The sequence below is a fragment of the Laccaria bicolor genome, genomic scaffold (genome assembly GCF_000143565.1).
Source record: "Laccaria bicolor S238N-H82 LACBIscaffold_14 genomic scaffold, whole genome shotgun sequence".
NCBI classification, from domain to species: Eukaryota; Fungi; Basidiomycota; class Agaricomycetes; order Agaricales; family Hydnangiaceae; genus Laccaria; species Laccaria bicolor.
The window spans coordinates 482,600-495,361 of record NW_001889885.1 but is presented as its reverse complement, the minus strand read 5'-3'; the positions used below and the strand labels follow the sequence as shown (position 1 = coordinate 495,361).

The window sequence follows — 12,762 nt, the reverse complement described above, 5'->3', positions numbered from 1 at the left end:
CCATCACAGCAGNTTGCAACAGAGACAGTTGTCTCTGCCACAGTTCCAACCTTGTTGATGTCCACCATCTCAACATCTTGATCAACACCTGCATCTTTGACTTTGCCTGCATCCTCCTCAACTTTTTCCACATCATCACCTGACTCCTTGTCCTTCTCCCCCTCAACTTCATCATCATCTCCACCCTCCTCTTCACCCTCATCCTCACCCTCCTCTTCACCATCTTCACCACCCTCATCTTCACCCTCATCTTCGCCATCTTCTTCACCCTCATCTTCGCCATCTTCTTCACCCTCATCTTCGCCATCACCCTGACCCTTTAGCTCATCCTGATCACCACTCTCACTCCCACTCCCACTCACTTCTCCAATATTCGCCATGTCTCTTCCCTTTCCTTTGTCCTTCACCTCGTCATCTGTCATACCCTCTTTGGTAGACATCTCTCCCTCTGGAACTTCAGTTACACGCTGACGAGGAGTCTTTACCACAGCTGGTGCTTGCTTTTCAATGATAGTCTGAAGCCTGAAAAAGTAAATTGGTAAATCTCAAAAAATATAATCTGATAAAATGTTCTTACTCATTGGTGGAAGATACCACTGTGGTAGCCTCTTGGACAGGCCTAGGAGGTGGAGCTATAGCTGCTCCACTATCAAGCAAAATTTTCTGAGTTCTGCATCAAATTAATAGGTGATCAAAATTTAAACATAATAAATATACTGACTTAGTAAGATGATCTGCAGCTGCCTTTTCAGCTGCAGCCTTTACAGAACTAGCCCTCGAAGTCCTAACAAAGATTGATAAACAACTCATTGAGTAAAAAAGAATTAAATGCTTACAGGGCAGATTGGCCTGTGGCTGCCTTTTCAACTGCAGCCTTTATAGGTTTGGCACTAGATTTCCTACAAAAATTGGTAAGCAAATGACCAAGCTATGATAGAAAAAAAAACATATGTAATTCCCTTCTTTCCCTTCTTTCCAGCAGCTTTGCTATGGAGAGGTCTACTTCAGCAATAAATTCAGAGATATTGAATTTTTCTTACTTGTTTCCCTTGTCCCCTTTCTTTCCTGTAGCTCCACCTTCATTATCCTCACCCTCACCTCCAGTCTCACCCACTTCACTGTCCATGGCAACCTTCTTGGCAGCTGGTTCCACAGAGGCATCAACAGATGATGCAGCACGCTTTCTGGCACTCCTACGAGACTTAGGAGGGGACTTAGGAGGCGAGGTGGGAACAGTAGCAGAGTTCTTGGAGGTCCTGGGAGGCATAGTAAACAAGGAGTTGGCTCAGATGTTGTTAGATGGTGGTGGATGAAGGAAGAGATAAGAAACAAGCAACTTGTCAAGTTAGCTTGTCATTACATAAGCCCTTTCTCACCAGAAACCTTAAGTTCAAAGAGCAAAAAAAAAACATCTAAGTTGCCAATGTTAAACTATGCATACAAAAGAATCTATCTACCACATGTAACTATTAGATGTAACGAAAGAGGGCCAGGGCTATGACTACTAAGAGTGCAGTTTGAGTGGAAAGGTGAAGGGGCTGTGAGCGCTGTTTCCAAAATGAGTGAGTTTGAGAATTTGTTGGGCGCGGAACAACAGGCGATGGGCGCCGTTGGTGAAAAGGGTGGGAAACGAGAGTGTGTTGGGCATGGAATGACAGGTGGGCACTGTTGATGAAAAGGGAGGGAATGGGAGTGGAAGGGTGCATGGGTACTGTGAACAGATGGGTGTTGGGCACCGTTGTTGCGAAAATTGGAAATGGGAGGGGGAGGGCATAAAATGGGTGGTGTTGGGTGCTGTTGAATGAAAAGGGAGGGAATGGGAGTGGAAGGGTGCATGGGTTGTCAACGGATGGGCGTTGGGCGCCATTGTTGCAAAAAAATGGAGATGGGGGGGCGAGGGTGCGAAACGGGACATGCTGGGTGCCATTGGTGAAAAGGGTTGGGAATGGGAGTGGAAGGGTGCTGTAAATGGATGGGCGTTGGGTGCCGTTGTTTGAAAAAATGGGAAATTGAAGGGGGAGGGCGCAAAATGGGACGTGCTGGGTGCCGTTGGTGAAAAGGGTTGGGAATGGGAGTGGAAGGGTGCTGTAAACGGATGGGCATTAAGCGCCATTGTTTGAAAAAATGGGAAATGGGAGGGGAGAGTGCGTGGATGCCACCTGTGGATGGGCGTTGGGCAAAGGGAGTGGAAGAAAAGGGTATGTGGGAGCCGTACGTGGATGTGGTGGGTCTGTGGGTGGAGGTTGGATGGGCCCTGGGCCCTGTTCGTGAAACAGGTTGAATTGGGGAGCACGCTGATGGGCGCTGGGCGCGAGACATGATGTGCTGGGTGCCGTTTGCGAAAAGGGCAGGGAAGGGGAGTGGATGGGTACATGGATGCTGTCTGTGCGTGGACGTTAGATGGGTGCTGGGCCCTGTCTGTGAAACGGGTCGATTTGGGGAGCATGCAGATGGGCGTTGGGCGCGAAATGTTATGTGCCAGGCGTGTTTAGTGGGCAGGGTGGGGAATGGGAGTGATAGGGTGTGTGGGTGCCGTACATGGATGTGGTGGTGCTGGAATGGTTAGTATTGATGATATTGACGGGGGGAGACACACCATGGGCCCCACAGGGTTCTAAACCTGCCGTTGGCATCATCAGTGGGTGGCGAGATGGATTACGGAGGGGAAACTTACCTGCAGGACCCACAAATGTCATTCGATACTAAAAAGATGCGCCTACGCAATGTTGAGAGGGTGAGGGATGAAGGGTGGTGAGGGGGAAAGAAGAGGAAGGGTGGGAAGAATTGTGTTGGTGTGACGGATTCATCACACAACGAGCCATGTGACTTTCAAACATATTTGGGAATGCTCACCCTGCAAACTGAACAAAATGCAAAAATCCAATGGTCAGGACTGTACAGCACGGTTATCATTATAACTACTAGCCACGACATCTATTCTTTACTATGTAGATACTTACTTGTCTATTATTTACTTTCTTTTTCAGTAATAATACTAGTAACAAGCCCTGCTTGCTTGCATTCCGTTGGACTTTCATTGGCCACATCCATCGGAATTCCATTGGACTTCCGTTGGCTGTGTCCATTGGAATTCCATCGGACTTGGTCATTTCCAGTGGACTATAGCTGATGGTTTGCTGTCAGTCCATTGGTAGTCCACTGGAAAAGTCTGTTGGACTGAAAGGTCTGACCAAAAATGGCCGGAAAAGCATCGGAAAATCCTCGGAAAAATACTGCAGTTGCAAAGCAGAAAAATATCTGTTCTGCATACCCTCAGTCTGACGGAGTCCGACCGGAGTCCGCTCGGAAAAGCAGTGGCAGCGTAAAGACCTCACAGCCACATGCCCTTGAATCCACTGATTGATGTACTTCCGCGCAGTATGGCTGTTGTTAGAGGAAGTCCACCAGTCAAGGAGCTGTGTCACATTCGCCTGGGTGGAGAAGAATTGTTGCCACTGCACACTACCTTTCCTGCTCTTCAGATGGAAGATATGTTCCATAAAATCCCAAATGTTCAAACCCTGCTGGTTCAACGTCACCAGAATTCCATCTAAAATCTCCTGCTTGTTTTTCCTCAGCCATTTTTCATTATCCTCCCTTTGTCCTGCCAAAGTGTGTGCCCGCTTTTTGTATCCCTTCCTCCTTCAATGTGCTGCATGTTCATAAGGATCTGATTCATTAATGGGGCTTGAGCATATGGGACCACTTGAAGAAATTGGGTCCAATGGCATTGGTGAGTCTGAGTCCGAGTCATCACTCCAGCCTGGTTCAGATACAGTTAATTCCCCAGACGCAATATCAGAGTCATCTTGCTGAAGTTCTTTGGGTCCAAATAATTCGAGTTTTTGAATCAGAGAGTGGCTGTCATTATCAGACCATTCCCAGCTAGGTGAGCAGCGCATGGGGTGAGTTGGAAAGAATGTGAGTGTCGCCTGTTTCAAATGCACAGGGCACGGCGATCGTGATTGAGGACTATCCAAAAAGGAATTTATTCATTTCTTAGCATTTTTCATCCTCCCCAAATCCCTCAACTTCATTGTGCAATGCTTCCCCGCAATTCCAAGAGTACAAACATGCTCCCAAACCAACTGGCTACAAATGTCTGGACTGCACTCAAGCCTAATGACCTAAAGGACATTGCTCAAAAGGTGAAAGAAAAATTCAATTGGGATCACAAACCACACCCTTTTCAAGTTGACATGATTGTGGCCCAATTGAAGCGCGAGGATGTCTTGATACATGCTGGGACAGGTTCGGGCAAAATGGCTGTGGTGGCAGGCCCTCATGCACATGAGAAAATGAAAGGAAAGGTTACGTTCATGATATCGCCTCTGATTGCATTACAAGATGAACAGGTCCGTGGTTCTACAGTGGCGATCAAAAGTATTGCACAGCCACCACGTGATCGAGTCGCATCGATCTCTTGGTTGGATTCATGCTTTAATCTCAAGTAAAATGAGTGTTTGGGGTACATTAAAGTGTAATACATATAATCGAAACAAGTTACACATATATGAATTAGATCTAGCCATAATACATGCATTTTATTGCTGAAAACCATGTGCAATACTTTTGCTCAGGTGTCTCAGAAACACATGGTACCTCATTATAAAAGATCTAGCAAAGTATGGACCGAAAAAACAGCTCAGACATCTTTTCGCAATCATGGTCTATACTTCCCCAACAAAAGTCACCAGAATTGTTGATCTCAAGAAGCTTTCCATGGACAACAATGACATTGCCCAAAGAATTGGTATTCATCGCACAACTGTCACCAGTATACTGAAATGCTTCGAAAAATCAGCTGATCCTTACTATGTTAATCCAAAGACAGGCCGGCCACGTAAATTAGATGCCCGTGATGTCCAAGTTGCAGCCTGGATGCTTGCGAAATGTGAAGCTGCAAATGCTACTGAGGTTGTTAAGAAAGCCTTCCCTGCCATCTCTCGCCACACACTCTCACGCAATCTCTGGGCTTACGGACTTGTCTGTTGTGTTCATAGGTCTCGCCCATATATTTCTCCCACCAATTGGGAGAAGTGCCGCCTCTGGGCTTTGGCACATGCAGGCTGGACTGTTGAGGATTGGAAGCACGTTGGATTTTCTGACAAGTCCAAATTCCTTCTTTTCAAATCAGATGGCTGCCAATATGCATGGTTTCAACCTGGACAGGCCCTAGATGATCGCTTTATTAAGAAAACTATTAAACATGGCATGGGAAACCTCATGGTGTGGGGGATGATTACTGCTAAGGGTATGGGACACCTTCATCGGATCGACGGAATTATGTGCGGCCCGGACTATGTGGAAATTCTTGATAAACAATTTCTCAGTAGTCTTAAGGACCTAAAAATAAGGCGTACAGGGAAGGAGGGGTTGATTTTTCAGCAGGACAACGATCCCAAACACAGATCCAAGGTGGCTCAGGAGTGGTTTGCATGAAAAAATGTCAAGCAACTCCCATGGCCGCCATCTAGCCCAGATATGAATATCATTGAGCATGTCTGGGATCAGTTGGATGCCTTAGTTCGTGCTTGCAACCCATGGCCGCCATCTAGCCCAGATATGAATATCATTGAGCATGTCTGGGATCAGTTGGATGCCTTAGTTCGTGCTCACAACCCATTGCTGACAAACAAGGAGGAGTTATGGGTAGCACTTCAGGAGGAATGGGCAAATTTTCCATGGAAGGCCCTCAACACTCTCTATGAGAGTATGCCTCGTCGCGTTGCTGCATTAATGATGGCTCGGGGTGGCGCTACAAAGTACTGAAGGCCGGTAAGAAATTGCTTCTTTGGTTCTCCCACAATCACTTAATCTCACGTCTGACAGCCTGTGAGCAAAAGAATTGCACAGTGCTTTGATTCGTTCTCATGGCTTTGACATTGGCAGGACCACTAATTACTATTATTGAGACTACCACATTATTTTGTACCTTTCTGGCTGCAGTGTAGTTGTTTTCTTATCTTAATTGAGTGCATTTTACGATCAGTAGGCTAGATTTACAAGTGCATGTGGTGGCTGTGCAATACTTTTGATCGCCACTGTATGCATGACAGTGCACCAAAGCTCACCTTTGAAACCTGCAGGTCAATACATTCCGTGAGGAATTTAAACTGGAGGCTGTTGCAGTTAATAGTGTGCAAGGTGGTTGTACAAAGGAAATCATGGCGGTAAGTTTTCTGGCTTTGTGACGAGACTGTGTGGCCTTACCTTGATAAAGGATATCATAGCGGGGAGGTGGGCAATTGTGATTCTCTCCCCCAAGATGATCCTGTCAAAGAAGTTTATCAACAATGTTATTCGGAAACCAGAGATGTCTCACTGCATCCTGTCAGTGGTGGTGGATGAGGCACACGTCATTTCCCACTGGGGATCAGGCTTCCGAAAGAAGTATGGAACGCTGGGAGTACTTCGCACATTGCTTCCAAAAGGAACACCTGTCGTCGCGATGTCAGCAACACTTGCGGGGTGTGTCAGCAACACTTGCGGGGTGTGTCAGCAAAGATGTTCTGGCAAAACTGCAGTTCAATCTGAAGAAATTCACTTACTTAAATCTTGGAAACGACTGACCAAATGTCTCCCTTGCTGTCCACGCCATCCAAACCCCTATGAACATGTATAGCGACCTCGAGTTCCTCATCCCAAAGGGCAGACGAAGGGCAGACGAAGTCCCGAAAGGTTTCATCTATGCAGACAATGTGTCAGGTGGCCTAGACATGGTGGATTATTTGGATGGACTGCTACCTACCGAGTTGCAAGGGATGGGCCTCATCCAGCCATACAATGCGGGTCTGTCAAAGGAATGTCATGACTTGGTGATGGGGCTTTTCAAGGTGGGAATCATGCGGATTCTTGTTTGTACTGATGCTGCTGGGATGGTGGGTTTTTTCTTTGATGACTAAATGCATAAGAATCTAATGTGATAGGAAGGGATGCAACATACCTGACATAGATATTGTTGTCCAGTTGAAGTTGACGGCCACAGTCTCGGCTTTTGTCCAACGAGCAGGCCGCGCAGCACACATGCCAGGCCAAACTGGACTTGCCGTTTTGCTAGTGGAAAAATCAATCTACAATGCTGACCTGGACAAAGGCGGTCAAGACAAGCAGAAGACAAAAGGAAAGAAAACCATACGGCAATCGTCAAACTACCCTAAGGCCAAAACCAAGGAATATGTGATCAAATGTGGCGTCCGTCGGGGCGCATATGGAGGCCTATTTGATGAGGTTGCGACGGGGGTTGATGTTCCTGTGGATGTATCCTCAATTGACGAGGGTGCGTACAGCTTTGTTCAGTCGACAAATTGCTGTTGAGGTGTATTGACCAATATCTATGGAAACGAGAAAGCCTGTAAGCCTTTGCATTAATATTGAATGACCAACTTACTTAATAGCACTGTTGAAAAGCCCCGACAGTCCCTTGCTGTGATGTTTGCAACCCTGAGCTTCTGAACCATACGCACCCAGCTCCACCTCAGCCAAATTCTTGGAAAACGGCTGCATCATATGAAGCCATTAATCCCACAACAAAGTCGAGCCTCACAGAATGGCATACCAAAATTTGGAACCGCGACTTTGACGATGCGATCTTCAGCCCTGCGGGAATCCTTAGTGATGGCGCACTCAAGAAGCTGGCCTCCATGGCAAGCCCTATTGAAAATTTGATTGGGTTAGAAAGTGTGATTGGTGGATGGGCATGGTTTGGGACTTATGGTGACGAGCTCTTGGCAGAAATCAAAACCCTCCCATTCAAGTCCATACCAAACCAGAAGCAGAAGAGGGTAGCAAAGTGGTCAATGGTGGATGAGGCAGATGGTGAGAGTCTGGCAAAGCGAATGTGTGTCTCAGCTGCTCCCACACCTCAGGTTGTGATGTGTGTCGCAGTTGCTCCCACACCTGTCCAACCCACGATGTCACCCCCGATTGCTGGTCCATCAACACCCATGCATGCATATCCTTACTCACAATACCCTCAAAGTGTCATGCTGGGGCATCCTTGGACAATTTACTATCGCCCAAGCTACTATCTGACCCCACCTCGCAATTACAATTCACCTCAACAACCACATGTATACTATCCTTATTACCCCTCTGCAAACCTATACCACCAACTCCCACCATGATACCAACCTCCTAATCCTCATCCGGGGCCTCCTCATACCTAGACCCAATGCCCATTTCACTATCAAATGCCTTTGCCATCGTCTTCAACTGGGGTCACTGCTGGATTCTCAAGGGGTGGACTCAGATTAGGGGAGTTGGGAATTGCCAGTCTAGAGAAGCGCCATCTCTGCTTCATGGATGGGTGTCATCTGCGCCTGCCTTGTAGACATGACATACTTACCTTCATCCAGTAATTGAGATGCTCCTGGGCAACGTCTACTTCATCAAAAGTATTTGCGTGACCTGTAATACTCATTGCAGTTGAAGAAAGAGTAGTAAAGTTGTTGGAGTTGTCAGACATTTAACATCGTCATAGCCACAGTCCTCAATCCTCACAAGGTGTCAAAAAAAATCTACTTTTTCAATTCTACTGTAATCACATTATTTGAATTAAATAATCTATCTAAAGGTGTAGCCAGAAAAACTTTTTTTTGTGATGTTTCGGACAGGTGTTTTGAGGTGGGTGAATGTTTGCGGAAATTTCTCTAAGTCAGCGTCACATGCAGGGGTCCCTGCCAAACTCTGTTCGTTTGTCCTAGTCGTTCTGAGGTGTTCTTATTTTTCGCAGTCCGCCTGATGTTTGACCCCACAACAAAGCCACAACAAATGACAAACACCTCAGAATGACTGGCTGGCGAGTCTAGCCAGAGTCGCAAGAATAGAGACGTGCGCAATTGCAGAAACTGAGAAAGCAGCAGAATACCATCTGGCGGGCCACGTGTGCTTTTCCAAAACTAATATTTGGACGGCATCCGTATATTGGAAAGAACACCGTGCAGAACGCCATCAAAGAACGGCGGCCGATCCCGAGTTCACGTGACCTAATGACCAAGTACAGTCATCCACCCACCAATGATACGCCACCATCATTTGATACACTTTTGACCAACTAATATCTCACTCAATACCACATCAATCTTTGTGAAATAAATTGCAACGTGCACTACAAGTTCACATCTACCGTAGTACAAAATTTGGGAACAATTGAAGCAGTATTGGTGCTGCTGTGAAGTTTTCAAAACGGACTGTTTTTGGAAATTGCTGCAATACAGTCACACCACCCAATGATACACCCATAATTTTAACTTTTCTTCCTGACCTGTGGTTCAAACATTCTGAAATTTGGTAGGGTTATAGAATATAATTTATCTCAAATATTTATGTAGTTTTTATGGCTGAATGTTGTACTTCAAATTGTTGGATGCAATTTCTCAGTTTCGGCGTATCATTAGTAGGTGGATGACTGTAGCTAAATCTGGCAAAACGTGATCACGTTTCTGCATGAACGCGCTTCTTTACCTTGTTTTTTCTTACAGTGCGTGTCCTTAAAGCCCTTGTGAAGTTGCAAGAACACATTGTTCTTCGAAGTATCAGCTTGAACAATATATCTCAGTATGCAAGCCTCGTTCGCCACCTCAAAAACAACATCTTGCTGCCCCAACCACTTGATCAAACTGAGCTGAGTGTGCCACCCGAAGTCTTGTCATTGAGCATAGCCGGTTTCTCAAGTGAGGCTCTGGAGATAGATGTAAAATATGTAGAGCTACAATATCAATCGGTCTACAAATGCGAGTACAATGAAAGTAATGATACAAAACTAGGAAAGGGTAGGGGAATACATAATAAGTTCGTACAATAAGCTACTTCTTTGATTCAGGAACAAGGGACCGTAAGCCAGCCGGAACACAACCAACAGCTTTGAGCTCATCCCGTTGTCCTTGAGTCAGGGCCCTCCAGTTGTGAAGCTGGTCCCGGTAAGTTGAAACCGGTATCTCTCGGCCAAAGACGGTAGAAAGGCGAGCCTTGAGAACGCCTGTCCCTCGTGGATCGCTCAAACCTTCGGCTCCTTCCCGTCCTACAGATATTATGAATGCTAGTTAGATAAGGAAGAACTATCACTGACATACCTCATGCCAAAATACGAGGGAGAAGCAATTGTCGAGGTTGATCCTAACCTGCATTGGCTTCTTCGTTTTATCCTCCGTTGACCGCATTCAGTCCTCGTTCATGTGCCGCTTGATGTTGGGTAGACAGTAGGGGACGGTGGTTGGCGGATGCAATTTCATAGGAGGAATAGCTCGTGAGGGACCCGCACCCGCAGTGAAAATAGAACCGGGGAGCGGGGGAGGTTGTGTAGAAGTAGACGCTTGATACAAAGGTGGGTCGCACAAGCCGAGGGACATGGCAATGGCTACAGCATACTGCTGTTGATCCTCATCGATAGTCAAAGGGTAAAGATCGGTGGCCGCGTGCTGTAGCGACGCCGCGATAGCAGCTTCATACTGCCGCTTCTCCTCAACATCAAAAAGGGCCGGGGCCGAAGAGGAGGGGATAGCAGGAGTTTGAGCGCCCTGACTTGCTTGATCAAGTGAGACTGCGCGAAGGATTGGATCAAGGGGACATTCGGAGGCCTGAGGTGCTATGGGGGGTCAGGTAGCTTTCCCCGCTGCCTGAAAGACAGCTGTGGGCACGGATACCACAGCCATTTCGGGCAATGCAACGTTGTTTACATCTCTCGTACTTGCATTGAGTACAACCGCGGCACTTGCATCCTGGCTGTGAGCATTTGATGGTTCAAATTTGAGTAGGACTACCCTGGGCGAAATGAGGCGGGGAAACAAAGACCGATTGAGGGACATCGGCTTTGGGAAAGATAAAGTGGTAGGCGCATGGAATACACTATCGGAACAAGTTAGAATCGGATCTGGATAATTTAGAGAATACGTACGTGAATATAATAGTGCCCAGGGAAGTTACCACCCTTGGTAACCTTGACTTGCAACTGGCCTCCACATTTGCCGCAAGAACAAGGACCATTGATATCGTGACGAGTTGCCATGAATGAACGTTTTGGGTGGGTAACGAGAGGTGGGAAGTCGTGAAGTTGTCGTAAAGGTTGTCGTGAAGGTCTATTAAGAGAGGTATCACATAAGAATAAGGGGATCGCGTGGAACGACGGCGTCAAGATGGCCTGCACGTTGGTGATAGAGGAGCGAGAATGGAAGGAGGAAATGTATCACGTGCTCGCTTTCGGTTGTTGCCACCGTTCTGACGCCGTGCAAGGACGGCGTCTTTTCCAACCCAGATTCTTTGAATATTTGTAAATCGTCAAATCAATGCTTCATTCGACTCCGAACTTAATGAAAATACAATGTTGTCCGATTCACAATCCAAACAGTCGGCACACTCGAGTGTTGCTCGAGTAATTTGATTTTATTTAATTCAGACAACTTGGGTGAAAGTGAATTGAGCTGCAGCACCAGGTTTGACGAGAACAGCCCTCTGAAAGTTCGGAAATTAGTATGAATAGTAATAAATAGTGGCACTGCCAATACATTGTTGGCTTGCGGATCATTGACCGTCCGAATGGCGCCTTGGTTACTGAAAAGAGCGTTGGCAGTAAAAAATTCAGGGATTGGATATTATACGAAGTAGTTCGTGACATACCCATCCACAGCGGCTCCTTGATTCACGCTGACAGTCGCGCCGGCCAGAGACGGCTCCTCAACCCAGGCAAAGTCTGGAAGGGCGGCGCTTCTTATCGTGGAGACCCCATTTATAGTCGCAACGAGCCACTAAGGTCGGATAAACATGAGATCTATTGAAACATAAGGGTGCCATACATTTTGATTCTGGGCGCCGGTTGGGGGATTGAATTGGATAGGTTGTCCAAGTATGAGAGGCGAAGTAGCAAAGTTGCCGTTTACGTCCTGGATGGTATAGGTGCCAGTTGGAACTGCCATTGGTACAGGTGATGGTCGATAACGGGATATAATGGGAGCGCTGGGGAGTTGAAGTAAAGTTGCAGAGTTTTTATACCCAAGCAATGGCAAAGATCATCAGATCTGGGGACGTCGTTCTTGGAACGATCGAGCAACAAGTAGCTTTGGGTGACGTATCGAAAGGTTCCAGGTACCCGTGCCGCTGCTCCTCTCCAATGGGATTTAGCATTTGGATCCTTTCCAGATTCACTTGTACGGCATTTACATATTGAGAGCTTCTGATCGAAGCGTGTCAGCACTGACCCCCTCCGAGTTCTCAAATTGCACGCGTCGGCTTCTTCCTTTGAAACTGGATTTGAGTGAGTTGGTCGGATAGCCCTCGAAAAACCTCCAGATCCACCAACCCGGACAAATTTACAAATTCTGAGGATAGACCGGGCACAACCCCCAAATGGCGTCCGGACAAAACTCCCATTTTCGGGATCAAACCGTTTGTGCTATTGACCGGGGTCCTAGTTTTGAGCAAAACCGATGAGAAAATAACGTAGTTATGCCCTTAATTAATAACAGGTTTGGGGACGGTGGAGTCAAGGTGGAGTCTTCAAAAAAAGACCGGTGCTGTGGTACCACGATTTGGTCTTGACTCTTGACACGACAAGTGCCTCCATAGAACACAACAGATCGAGAGGTCATACATCCTGGAGAAACGGGTTACGGAATCATGGTCAGGATGTAATCAGAGTCGCACACCTACATACACGTGAACAAGTGTTTCTTGACCTTTGAAAATTACAATGTCACCCCAAATCTTTGACATGAGGTCGCAAGAAACATCCGGGAGTTCTTTCGGGTGTGTTCTTCTCTCCTGTGTATT

General features: G+C 46.7%; 6 protein-coding genes across 6 annotated transcripts in view; 1 reads left to right on the top strand and 5 right to left on the bottom strand.

Moving 5' to 3' along the window:
• LACBIDRAFT_327880 (uncharacterized protein) overlaps positions 1-1,267 on the bottom strand; it is a gene marked incomplete at both ends in the record, with an annotated part of 2,622 nt that extends 1,355 nt beyond the window's left edge. Inside the window, 5 exons of the mRNA XM_001881760.1 lie at positions 8-522; positions 578-670; positions 722-784; positions 837-899; positions 1,041-1,267. Of these exons, the coding sequence (XP_001881795.1) occupies positions 8-522; positions 578-670; positions 722-784; positions 837-899; positions 1,041-1,267 (961 nt within the window). The remainder of the gene's footprint in view (positions 1-7; positions 523-577; positions 671-721; positions 785-836; positions 900-1,040) is intronic.
• A 1,204-nt stretch (positions 1,268-2,471) lies between these two features.
• Positions 2,472-2,696, bottom strand: LACBIDRAFT_298554 (uncharacterized protein; the record flags this gene model as incomplete). The annotated part of the gene is made up of 2 exons (XM_001881759.1): positions 2,472-2,620; positions 2,675-2,696. 2 exons carry the CDS (start codon positions 2,694-2,696, stop codon positions 2,472-2,474), a joined length of 171 nt encoding a protein of 56 aa, XP_001881794.1.
• A 444-nt stretch (positions 2,697-3,140) lies between these two features.
• On the bottom strand, positions 3,141-3,807 carry LACBIDRAFT_298553 (uncharacterized protein; the record flags this gene model as incomplete). The annotated part of the gene is made up of 1 exon (XM_001881758.1): positions 3,141-3,807. Exon 1 carries the CDS (start codon positions 3,498-3,500, stop codon positions 3,141-3,143), a length of 360 nt encoding a protein of 119 aa, XP_001881793.1. The 5' UTR covers positions 3,501-3,807.
• A 2,360-nt stretch (positions 3,808-6,167) lies between these two features.
• On the top strand, positions 6,168-8,126 carry LACBIDRAFT_298548 (uncharacterized protein; the record flags this gene model as incomplete). Its single annotated transcript, XM_001881902.1, has 5 exons — positions 6,168-6,173; positions 6,224-6,471; positions 6,626-6,881; positions 6,934-7,279; positions 7,411-8,126. The coding sequence occupies 5 exons, from the start codon at positions 6,168-6,170 to the stop codon at positions 8,124-8,126; spliced, it is 1,572 nt and encodes a 523-aa protein (XP_001881937.1).
• Positions 8,127-9,870: 1,744 nt separating this feature from the next.
• On the bottom strand, positions 9,871-10,078 carry LACBIDRAFT_298547 (uncharacterized protein; the record flags this gene model as incomplete). The annotated part of the gene is made up of 2 exons (XM_001881757.1): positions 9,871-10,021; positions 10,074-10,078. 2 exons carry the CDS (start codon positions 10,076-10,078, stop codon positions 9,871-9,873), a joined length of 156 nt encoding a protein of 51 aa, XP_001881792.1.
• Positions 10,079-10,160: 82 nt separating this feature from the next.
• Positions 10,161-11,909, bottom strand: LACBIDRAFT_327878 (uncharacterized protein; the record flags this gene model as incomplete). Its single annotated transcript, XM_001881756.1, is given in 7 exon segments — positions 10,161-10,585; positions 10,761-10,845; positions 10,895-11,075; positions 11,095-11,254; positions 11,354-11,547; positions 11,614-11,741; positions 11,790-11,909. The coding sequence occupies 7 exon segments, from the start codon at positions 11,907-11,909 to the stop codon at positions 10,161-10,163; spliced, it is 1,293 nt and encodes a 430-aa protein (XP_001881791.1).
• Positions 11,910-12,762: the final 853 nt, after the last annotated feature.